General features: G+C 48.9%; 1 protein-coding gene across 1 annotated transcript in view; it reads right to left on the bottom strand.

Annotated features, from left to right (window-relative positions):
- Window positions 1–832: 832 nt before the first annotated feature.
- The window catches only part of PDE2A (phosphodiesterase 2A), a 269,257-nt gene continuing 257,894 nt past the window's right edge, over window positions 833–12,195 (bottom strand). The window contains 4 exon segments of the mRNA XM_033145916.1: window positions 833–1,097; window positions 5,062–5,168; window positions 8,056–8,094; window positions 9,906–10,018. Coding sequence (XP_033001807.1) covers window positions 869–1,097; window positions 5,062–5,168; window positions 8,056–8,094; window positions 9,906–10,018 — 488 coding nt within the window. The 3' untranslated portion in view covers window positions 833–868.

The raw sequence follows: 12,195 nt of genomic DNA, 5'->3' as shown, positions 1-12,195 counted from the left end.
CCTGACCACTGGTCCTGCTTAGCTAGGGATGATGGGAGTTTTAGTCCAAGAAAAAAAAAAGACGGAGACCTAAATTTGGGAAACTCTAGACTAGATGGTCCTCAGGATCTCTTCCAACTCTGCAATTCTATGATTCTCCTTTGGCAGCGGGTGGCAAGTCTATGTGCCAGGTTCAATCCCTGGCATCTCCAGGCAGACCCCTGGGTGGGTCACTGCCAGCCAGTGTGGGCATTACTGAGTGTGTCGGACCAGAGGCGCAAGGCAGGAGTTCCACGTGAAACAGCCCTCAGGCCTGACTATGGAGAAAGGAATTGCATTTCTGGGTATAGGAGAGGGGGTGAGGTGGGCCGCATTCTGCCCGGGGCAGTTCTACCTGTTGCTGATCACATTTTAGCACTTAAAGCCCTAAACGACTCTGCTACCAGAGTTGGGGAACACACACATCTCACCTGGCTACCAAAAGATGGCTTTGCCTGACCCAGAGCGGGTGAGTCAAGCGGGTTGGGTGGCGCAGGGGCCGTGCATTCATCCCACTCAACTGCGCGAGGAAGCTTAGAAACGACAGCAAGCTGGCAGGCTCCTAGTCCTCATGGAGGAAGCCGGTCCGCGAGGTGTTGTGGGGTGGGGTGGGGTGTAGGTGTCTGACAGGAGGAGCGTGGAGAGTGGGGAGAGGGAGAGGGGTGGCAATGGAAGGAGATGCCTGCAGCAGGGAGAGCACATTGTAGATATAAATAAGAACCCCTTATTTTTCTTTGTTTCCAAAATCAGCCCGGTTGTTTTCCCGGAAGGGGAAAGGGTTGCAAAGCTGCACTTGTGTGTGTCCGGATTTCCCCCCCCCCCGCCCCAAGCGGGGAGGTGTCTTGGGGCGTCACTCTGCCTCCATGTGGCCGTCTTCCGAGTCCAGGCACCCGTTCATCTTGAGGCCGTTGTTCTCGGCCATCGTTTGCAGGTCGTATTCCTCGTCCAGAAAGTCCAGGGAGTTGTTGCTGGGGAGGCCCCGGATGGTGAACTTGTGCGACACCTTCATCCAGTGCTCCCGGTTGCTGGCCACCCTCTCGTAGAGCTCGGCCGACTTGGGGAAGAGGTCGTTGAGCACCCTGGGGGGGGGGCAGGGGAGAAAGAGAGACACGGAAGGTCCAACAGCGTCCATGTTAAACAAACTGACACCCTGGAGTCGTAGCGACGAGCTGATGTGCGGAAGGACCTAAGGGGAGCCTGCAGGATCAGGCCAGTGGCCCATTGAGTCCAGCATCCTCTTCTCATAGATGCCTGTGTGAAACCAGCAAGCAGGATCTGAGCCCAAGAGCCCTCTCCTCTCCTGCGGTTTCCTGCAACTGTGATTCAGAATCACTGCTCCCCTACATGCAACTATGCCGGGGTGGAGGAAGGGAGGGCGGTGGGGGGGGGCGGTCCGACCCGGGTGTCACCACAGAGGGGGGTGACAAAATGCCGGGCGGCACTCACCGCGGGGCCTGCAGCGCACCCGAGCCACGCGTCTCTCCTGGTGAAAGGGTTAATTAGCTAACCTGTATATATTTACCTGAATGTATTGTTAGTCCAGAAGTATAAAAGTGCCTCTGTTAAGCTTTTCTGTATGAAACCTCTCTGTAAAGCTGTGAACTCTGATCTGCATTGTACTTCTTTCTGGCAAGCTATGACTAAGAGTCTGGAGATAACAGTAGTAGACCTTGCACAGAGAGTGACTGTTGTCTAGGTCAGAGATAGGATGGCCTTGCTGGAGTGCGCATGAACCAACTCAGGGCTAAATGTCCTTTTGCCTTATACGTACAACAGGAAATGCTCCTTAAATGGACAAGGATGTACAAGAGGCAGAGCCAGAGAAATGTCTATAAGAACTGTCTGAAAATTGACTAGTTTTGTACTTGCTTGGATGTCTGAACACCGCAGTACCTCTGCATGCAGAAAATAAATCTTTCTCTCTCTGAAGCCAGCAGCCTCAGGTGTATTTTCTGCTTCCATGTTTTCTCACCGGGCGCAACCATGGGAACCCGTAGCGGCAAATAAGGCTCCACTGGGAGTGACACGGTGCCTCGGGTGCCCACAGGTTCCGCTCCGCCCCAAACAGTTCACCCGCTGCCTCCCTCCCCCCCCCCAGCTGTAGGGCGACTGAGTGGGAGGAGGCAGGCGGACTCATCGGAGGCCCCGCAGTGCGTCCTGCCCCAGCTCGTAGGGCACACGCACCGCCCCAGACTCCTGATCGGCTTGCACCGCCGCTGCAACTGTGTACACTTGTTTGCAACGAATCGCATTTGCCGTTTTCACTCAGTCCGGGGAGCTCTTCGCAACCTCCTTTTTGTTTTAGCGACCCAGAGCAATTTAGTGCCGTCAGCAAACTTGGCCACTTTGCTGCTCTCTCCTAACCAGTTACAAAGCACTGGTCCCAGTACTGATCCTTGGAGACTCGACTCCCTTCTTCCCTCTCTATGGAGAACTGACCATTTATTCCTGCTTATTGCTTCCTGCAACTTAACCAATTCCTGACCCGCAAGAGGACCTCTCCTCCTCCTCCTCCTCCTCCTCCTCCTCCTCCTCCTCCTCCTCCTCCTCCTCCGTTTCTATTTATATATTTTGAGGGGAAGTTACAACAGTTTCCAATTTATAATCACTTAACTTCGGACTTCCCCGCCATCGCTCCATGGTTTCCACAACTTTCCAAATCATGCTGCATATTGTAATTTATTCTACACCTTTTCCTCCCCGCAGTATTTCCAAATATCTATTTTACTGCCGCTCTTGTACTCCAAAGCCACTTGTGTTGCAATGTGTTTACAATGTTTTTGTTCAGATCAACTTCTTCCAATGTTCCTCGTGGGTTCTAATTGTACTGGTTAAACCTGCCAGTTCTGCATATGCCATCAGTGTTTGCCGCTTGCTGAAATTCCCGAAGCCTTGCTGCCACCAAGTGTGGAGGCAGAGGCAGTGCTGTCAAGTATCCCGTTTTCCCCGGGATTCTCCCTTATTTCAAGCAGTTTCCCGCTGCTCTCCCTTATTTTTTAATTTCCCTTAAATTTCCCGTTTTTAATGGAAGCAGCTCCTCCCCTGCTGGGCAGGGACTGGGTGGGAAGACATCGCCTACTTGGAGAGAAAAGCCTCAGCCCTCAAAGCAAGTGGGAGCCGTTTTCCGTGCTTACAGGGGGGTGTATTCCTCCCCCTGCACCAGCCCCTCTCCGTTACCGCCGAGCCCCTCAGCCGGCCAATCGGGTTAGCTGGCGGGCGGAGCCTGGCTGCCTTTGAGCAGCTGCTGCTTCCTGTCCTGTTTTGATGGGATCAGACAAGAAGACGATGGGGCTCCATCGCGCGGAGCACATGGCTGCCCTCCTCTTTGCTCCGCTCCGAGCCCGAGCCTGCTTGGAGTTTACATTGCTGCTCCGCCCACTTTTGCTTCTGGCTCCACCCACCACTGACATGTGACTGTCCCCAGGATAGGTGAGACTGCTGATCCCTTATTTTCAAAACCGAAACTTGACAGCTATGGGCAGAGGGTAGCCACCGGGACCAGGAGCCACCGAAAGGCCTCTCCCCCTCCATGCATTTCCCCAATCCTTTTTAAAAAGGCTTCTGGGTTGGTGGCTGTCGCTGCTTCCTGTGGGAGGGAGTTCCACAGTTTAACCAAGCTCTGCACGAATCAGCAATTCCTTTCATCTGTCCTGAAACTTCTGACATTCGACTTGGCATGTTATGGGAGCGGTGGGCAAAGGAACCCATCCACGGCTACCAACCCCATATAGCGAATTGGAGCCTCCTGGTTTGATCTCAAAATCCCAGTTGCTTGGAGGTTATTGCCTGCGTATACCAAGCTTGAGGGGTTTTTCAGAGAACCCAAGAGGGCCATTCAGTGAAGCTGAATGACGGGAAGTCCAGGAAGGCACTTCCTCGCACAGCACATAAACTATGGAACTCACTGCCCCAAGAAGTGGCGACGGCCACCGAGCAAAGTGACTTTCTAGAGGGTTATGCATGTTCATGGAGGAGAGGACTTCCAAGACATGGCACTTCCAGCACACCTCTGATTTCCAGCTCCATTTCTGGGGAAAGTGCTGTTGCACCCAGGTCCTGTTTGTGGGCTCTCTCCCCCGCCCCCCGAGCATCTAGCTGTGATCCCTGCATCGTAACGCATGCCTGCATCACGAGAAAACATTCTTATTGCAGGATGTTATGTTTTTTTTATTGCTTCAAACTGCTTTCGTGTGTTCTTTTTGTGACATAGCACTATGCAAACAGTTCTTACCGATAAGTCAATAAATAAATTGCAGTGGGTTGGACTAGATGAGCCTTAGGGGGCCCCTTCCAACTCTACAAATCTATCTGGTTGGCCATTGCAGGAAACAGGATGCTGGTCTAGGGCCCTTGGCCTCACCCTGCACACCAGCTTTTCTTGTGTTTAATAATAATAATAATAATAATAATAATAATAATAATTTATACCCCACCCATCTGGCTGGGTTCACCCAGCCACTCTGGGCAGCTCCCAAAAGAATATTAAAAACACGATCAAACATTAAAAACTTCCTTAAACATGGTTGCCTTCAGAAGTCTTCTAAAAGTCAGACATCTGACGGAAGGGTGTTCCACAGGGTGGGTGCCAACACCGAGAAGGCCCTCTGCCTGGCACCCTGTAACCTCGCTTCTCGCAGGGAGGGAACCGCCAGAAGGCCCTCGGAGCGGGACCTCAGTGTCCGGGTTGAGCGATGGGGATAGAGACGTTCCTTCAGGTCTACTGGGCTGAGGCCGTTTAGGGCTTGGAAGGTCAGCACCAACACTTTGAATTGTGCTCGGAAACATACTGAGAGACAATGTAGGTCTCTCAGGACCGGTGTCATGTGGTCCCGGCGGCCACTCCCAGTCACCAGTCCAGCTGCCGCATTCTGGATTAATTGCAGTTTCCGGGTCACCTTCAAAGGTAGCCCCATGTAGAGCGCATTGCAGTAGTCCAAGCGGGAGATAACCAGAGCATGCACCACTCTGGCGAGACATAGCTTTACTCTAGATTGCAGCCCCCCTCCCTCCACGATCCTCTCCTGCCCCCCCCCAAGCACTCACTTGTAGATGGGCATGGCAATGTGCTCCATGAAGCTGATCTGCAGCTCGGGGATGTAGGCTTTCTCCCTGTCCATCATCTCCATCGGCCGGTTGCCCATGGCCTTCTCCTGCAGAGAAATCGGGTCGTTCAAGTCGACAAGGCACAGCTCACTTCCCTGCTTTCCTGTGAGCCCAGAGAGCTGAGGAATGACACCCCCCTGACATTCCACACTCTCGGGGAGGAGCGGAGAGCCAACAGCCCTCCGCTTGTTGAACCCTAGCACCCATCAGCCCCGGCCAGAATGGAAGTGGTAGTCCAGCGACAACTGGATGGCAAAAGCCTCCCCTTTCTTGCACCACGGAAGAATCAACAGACTCCCTTGGAAGATCATGAAGTCTTCGTAGAATCCTAGAATCCTAGAGTTGGAAGAGACCCCAAGGGCCATCCAGTCCAACCCCCTGCCAAGCAGGAAACACCATCAAAGCATTCCTGACAGATGGCTGTCAAGCCTCCGCTTAAAGACCTCCAAAGGAGGAGACTCCACCACACTCCTTGGCAGCAAATTCCACTGTCCAACAGCTCTTACTGTCAGGAAGTTCTTCCTAATGTTTAGGTGGAATCTTCTTTCTTGTAGTTTGAATCCATTGCCCCGTGTCCGCTTCTCTGGAGCAGCAGAAAACAACCTTACTCCCTCCTCTATATGACATCCTTTTATATATTTGAACATGGCTATCGTATCCCCCCTTAACCTTCTCTTCTCCAGGCTAAACATACCCAGCTCCCTAAGCCGTTACTCATAAGGTATCGTTTCCAGGCCTTGGACCATTTTGGTTGCCTTCCTCTGGACATGTTCCAGCTTGTCAGTATCCTGCTTGAACTGTGGTGCCCAGAACTGGACACAGTATTCCAGGTGAGGTCTGACCAGAGCAGAATACAGTGGTACTATTACTTCCCTTGATCTAGACGCTATACTCCTCTTGATGCAGCCCAGAATTGCATTGGCTTTTTTAGCTGCTGCATCACACTGTTGACTCATGTCAAGTTTGTTGTCTACCAAGACTCCTAGATCCTTTTCACATGTACTGCTCTCAAGCCAGGTGTCACCCATCCTGTATTTGTGCCTTTCATTTTTTTTGCCCAAGTGTAGTACTTTGCATTTCTCCCTGTTAAAATTCATCTTGTTTGCTCTGGCCCAGTTCTCTAATCTGTTAAGGTCATTTTGAAGTGTGATCCTGTCCTCTGGGGTATTAGCCACCCCTCCCAATTTGGTGTCATCTGCAAACTTGATCAGGATACCCTCAAGCCCATCATCCAAGTCATTGATGAAGATGTTGAATAAGACTGGGCCCAAGACAGAACCCTGTGGCACCCCAGTAGTCACTTCTCTCCAGGATGAAGAATCAACAGACTCCCTTGGAAGATCATGAAGTCTCCTTCGTTGAAGGTTTTTAAGCAGAGTTTGGGTATCCATCTGTCTGGGATGCCTTAGCCATGATTCCTGCCTTGCTGGGGGTTGGACTAGATGACCCCTGAGGTCCCACCCAACTCTAAAATTCTGTGACTCTCCGATCTTTCCAAATCCAGCCCAGAGCCAGAGAGAATTCTCAGTCGTTTTTAAATGTGGAGACATCATTGCAACTTTTCCACATGATGCCGCAATGCAGGAGAACTCTTGCGAGCACGGATGAGTTGAGATCCTAACTCATCAAACGCCCTGGTCTGGATGTGCTTAACTAAATTCAGACGAATCCCAAGTTGTTGGGGGGTGGGGGATTTAGTCTAAGGTGAAGAGAGCCCTGCCTCAGCAACACAGTCTTCAAAAAACACTGCAGACAAGCATCTCCTGCAAGTGAAACGATGTCTGTGATTTCGCCGTCTGTGGAAAACCTAAGGCTGTGCATACTGCTCTGTAACCAAAGGTCTCCGAGAAGTTTGTAAAACCCCAAAAGCTAAACTTCCTGGAACGAATGCAAACTCAGAGGCAGAGAAAGATCTGTCGTCATCAAGTGTTTACTGTTGCAATAAACAGAGAGGTTTATCTGGTGGTGCCAAGCCTCCTGGTTGCCTGGTTTGGAATTCAAACCTTTGCAAGCCTCCAATTGGAGAGGTGCAGGAACACCCAAGAGTTTTCTCTTGGTTCAGATTGTAACCTACCTGTATTTTTCGCCCCATAAGACACACCTAACCATAAGACGCACCTAGTTTTTAGAGGAGGAAAGGGGAAAGCCCTGTTTTTTTTTTGGGATCAGCTCACAGTTGTGCAGCTTCTTTTGCAAAGGGAAAAATCCTGTTTTTATGGGGTTCAACTCCCAGTTCTGCAGCTTCTTTAGGAAAGGGAAGGGAGCCGTTTCTACAGTTTCCAGACAGATAATCTAATCAGCCAGTCACATGTCGCTGGGGAAACAAACAGCCTCCATCTGCAGAACATTCAACAACGGAGGCCTGGGCAAGGGGGCCAGCGTTTGACCACACATTCGCCCCAGAAGACGCACAGACATTTCCTTAAAAAGTGCGTCTTATGGAGCAAAAAATACGGTAATTCTTTCCCTCTCATTTACCCATCTAGGATCTGCAGCAGCAGCAGAAGTGGGAGCAAGGAAGGTCTTTCACTCAGCATACTCTCCATCTCTCCCTGTCAGCTTAGATTATGTTTAGCAAGATCCCGGGCACCCTGGGAAATCTGATTTTCCCAGGGCACCTAATGTTCTTTCTGCAAGGCAGACCTGGGATTTGCAGCAGCAGGAGAAGAAGTGGAAGCAGGGAAGGTGGTTTCTTCCTCGGCACAGTCTCCCTCTCTCCTTGACAATTTGGATGATGTTTAGCGGCATCCCGGGCACCCTGGGAAATCTGATTTCCCCCGGGCCCCCAATGTTCTTTCTACAAGGGAGACCTCCCCACCACTGTTCCTAGCTGTGTCAGGCCTGGTAGGGGTCAGCAAGGATTTGGGCAAGGGGCTTATTGGGGGGTGGGGGAGAGGTGTACATGCGTTGTCTCAGGAGAGTTTTCTTACGTACCAGATCTCCTTGGGAGAAGAACTCCTTGTAGATCAGCTCCTGGAAGGCAAAAGTGATGCATTAGGGAAGTTTCAATTAATTTAAATAATTAATTTAGGCAAGTTTTAATTAATTTCCTCAATGTGGAATCGGGGGACCATTTGGCCACCTTCTTCCCTGCTCAGGCGAGTCAGCAGCCTTGGCGGTACCATATTTTTCCATCTATAAGACGCCCCCATGTATTTTTGGGGACTCCGTCTTAAGAAAATTGGGGGGGGGGGGGAAAGATCTATCCTTGTATAAGACGCCTCCAAATTTTGGACATTATTTTTTAGGGGGGGAAACCTACATGGAAAAATACGGTATGTTCCCCCCATTGTTTGCTCAAATTTCAGCCTCTGACTCTGACCGTTGGTACGCGTAACCCACAACTGTTTTCTCTGCCTGGCAGTGGAACCCCAGAGTCTTGGGAAGGGGTATTCTCCTTTCCCTCCCACCCAATAGCCTTTAAAAACAGAGACGCCGTGATTTAACCTGGCACATTCCGCAGGCAAAATTCAGGCTACTATTAGAGTGTCATTATGGTTGAAACAATATCCAAGGATCCCTAAGCAATTACGGTAACTCCTTTTCTAACCTCTTGGCAGCAATGCAACAGGTAAAACTTTTCTAGGCATGGAGAAACAGGCACCCAGATGTCTGTGGGAAACTCGCGGTCCAACAGCACCCTACCCTCTACTGCGCTTTCCAGCAAAATTAAATTAAACAGCAAAATTAAAACAAAATTTAAAAAATTAAAAAAAATTCCTTCCAGTAGCACCTTAGAGACCAACTAAGTTTGTTCTTGGTATGAGCTTTCGTGTGCATGCACACTTCTTCAGATGCACTGAAACAGAAGTCACCAGACCCTTATATATAGTGAGAGAGTGGGGAGGGGTATGACTCAGAAGGGTGGTGGGAATGGGGGATTGGCTGATGGGGGTGGAAAACCTGTTGACGGCCGTTAACGACTGCAATTGGTCTTACAGGAAAAAGCAAGAGGTGAGAAGGTTAAAAATAGCTTTGTCATGTATAATGAGATAAGAATCCAATGTCTTTGTTCAGACCAGGTTTCTCCATGGTTTTAAGTTTGGTGATTAGTTGCAATTCAGCCACTTCTCTTTCCAATCTATTTCTGAAATTCCTTTGTAATACGACAGCTACTTTGAGATCTTGTATATAATGTCCTGGGAGACTGATCTCAAAGTAGCTGTCTTACTACAAAGGCAAGCGCCGCCTTGGTTTTGGAACGCTTTGGTTTTGGAACGGACTTCCGGAACGGATTAAGTTTGAGAACCAAGGTACCACTGTGCAAAAAAGGCCGCAATAACATTAAAATAAACAACTTATATCAAATAAAGCAATATTCAATAATCCACTAGAACATAATAGTAAGCAGCGGAATTACATATCAGCAAATAATAATGAAACAGTTTACACTTAACCATTACAATAAATTACAATCAGTAAGAATATTGGCAAGGCACAATGCATAAACCACCACAAAACATACAGAAAGAAATTCTGAATCTTCCAACATTCCCCCAGTTCTAGTGCAGGCATCTCCAAACTCGGCCCTCCCAATGTTTCGGGACTGCAGTTCCCATCATCCCTGACCACTGGCCATGTTAGCTACTGATGATGGGAGTTGTAGTCCCAAAACATTGGGAGGGCCGAGTTTGCCTATGCCAAACTTTCCTCGTGAGGATGCAGAGGTGAGAAGGCTACCTTGTCATGTATGATCTGGTTGAGATTCCTGCATTGCGGGGGGGGGGGTGGATTGGATGACCCCAGGGGGTCTCCCCTTCCAGCTCCAGGATTCCCATACTCACAGCGATCTTGCGGGTGGTCTTCCAGCCTTTGGTCTGGTCCGAGAGGTCGCACGAGGTCATGAGGAGGCAGAGCAGGAGGCTGTGGTGTTGCTTGTTCTTGGGGTCGTAGCCAACTGGAAAGGACGAGAGACAGGGCCGTACCCAGGATCAAAACCAGGGGGGGGGGCAAGCCATGGTCGTTCAGGTTCAAAAACAAAAACAGCTTCAAAAAACAAAAACGGCTTCAAAAAAAACAGAAAAACTGCCCCCCCCAACAGAAAGCCCCAAATGGCTGAAAAACTCAGTTTCCCAGGATCCTCAGTCGTCGCAAAGGAACTACTCACCATGCAAGGGAACTCAGTTTGCCAAGCTCCCTTGCAACGATGAATCCTGGCAACGATGAATTCGTCCCCTGACACTGCCCAAGTCTCAGCCTGCATCCCCATTTGACCAAGCAGGGTGCAGGCTAGGATCCGGTCTCTCATAGGCACGCCAGCTCTTTGTCGGCATGAGGGAGGGGGAAACAGCCGGCGCAACACACACACACACACACACACACACACACACACAGTGGCCAACTGCCTCGGCAAGAGCGGAAGAGCTCAATTGTTATTGAGATTTTGGGAGGGGGAGAAAGACCAGTCTTGAGCTTTTTTTTCCTTTTAGGCTGCCAATAACCATTTAATTATTATTTTTGCTTCTGGGGGGGCCAGCTGCCCCCCTGCCCCCCCCTCCCGGGTACGCCCATGACGAGAGATGGAGGAGACCTCCTTTTTTGGACTCTGCAGAGACAGCACAAAGCCAGCAAGACCCTCTCCCCAAAGAAACGAGGCCTGGAAGGTGTGGGGTCTCTGTTCTGTCCCACCCCCACCCATAGCCCTTAGGAGAATCACACCTTCAAAAGCAAGAAGGGATTCAGAAGCCCCATTGCGTGCGATTGAATTGCCCCCCAACCCCCCCCCCCAAACTGGTAAAAATAAGTATTTGGGCCACAGAAAGAAAGCAGCTTCTCAAGCCAAACAGGTGCCACCCGACTTTGTTAAATATAGGGCCCTATTGTCAGAAACGTGGGATCTGGTCCTGCATTGCAGGGGGTTGGACTAGATGACCGCTGGGGGTCCCTTTCAACCCTCCGTCCCATGACATGGGAAAAGTAATCACTTTTTAGAAGAGGGCCATGAAGATTTCTAATGCAGGAAGACTGGAACTCTAAACAAACTATAAGCCATTGTAGGGACTTTTGTGACTTCTGATTAGATGTTATCGTTATTAAGATTATTTTGTGACTTCTCTCTCTCTCTTTTGTTTCCCTGTTTAGGGAAGCTTTTAATGTGTGGTATTTTAACGTATTTGATTTTTGTTGGAAGCCGCCCAGAGTGGCTGGGGAAATCCAGCCAGATGGGCGGGGTACAAATAATAATAATAATAATAATAATAATAATAATAATAATAATAAGTTTTAAATTTTGTATTTCAAATTGTTGCAACCTGCCCCGGGTCCTTAGCATGAAGGGCAGGCAATAAATAATAGCATTATTAATATTGTGAGACTCTTAATCCCAAGGTTGTGGGTTCAAGCCCCACCTTGGGTGAAATATTCCTGCAGGACGGGGCCCCTTCCAACACTACAATGTTTTTTATTCCATGATTCGGCGCTTCGAAATCTGGTTTCTCTAGGACTCTGCCTTTGTTTTCTTTCTAGCTCTCATGCCCTTAGGGATGTGTCTGAAAAGACGAAGGGGGAGAGAGCAGAGTGTTTTAAGTTTTTGTGCGTTACTGGAAAACCCAGCTAACTTCTATGATTCTAACGTTTCCTGTGGGCTAGACTGAATTTTGTATTCGAGGAAGATATTTCAACACAAGAAAGCCAATGGATCCCAGCCCCGGGTTCTGTTTGCTTGTCATAATATAAAAACTTGAATCCATTTCTAATTTTCTGTATCGGTAATAAGGGGAAGGAAAGATAAGAGGTTAATAAATCTACAAGAAGTTTGGTTAAGTGGCCGAGGAAAGCAGTATCAAATAACTTAATTAAGCAACCTGAGAGGAGGGCAAGCGGAAGCCCAAGAAATTGACAGGATTAAAAGTTTATAATTAGGCATTATGATTTATGATCAATTTTGACTGGTTATGATTTATTTATTTAAATAGTGAATATTGATATGTTATTAATAGAATGAATGAATATGCATGATTTGTTTTGGTTATAATTTTTTGGTGTAGTTTTTTTATGTTTGATATTTATTTTTAGGTTTTAGGTTTTTTTGTGATGTATGTTTTTTTTAAAAAAAAAAGACAGGAAGGAGTTGTT

Source organism: Lacerta agilis, chromosome 4, assembly GCF_009819535.1.
Source record: "Lacerta agilis isolate rLacAgi1 chromosome 4, rLacAgi1.pri, whole genome shotgun sequence".
NCBI lineage: Eukaryota > Metazoa > Chordata > Lepidosauria > Squamata > Lacertidae > Lacerta > Lacerta agilis.
Note: the sequence above shows the minus strand (reverse complement) of the source record. Positions and strands in the feature narration are given on the sequence as shown.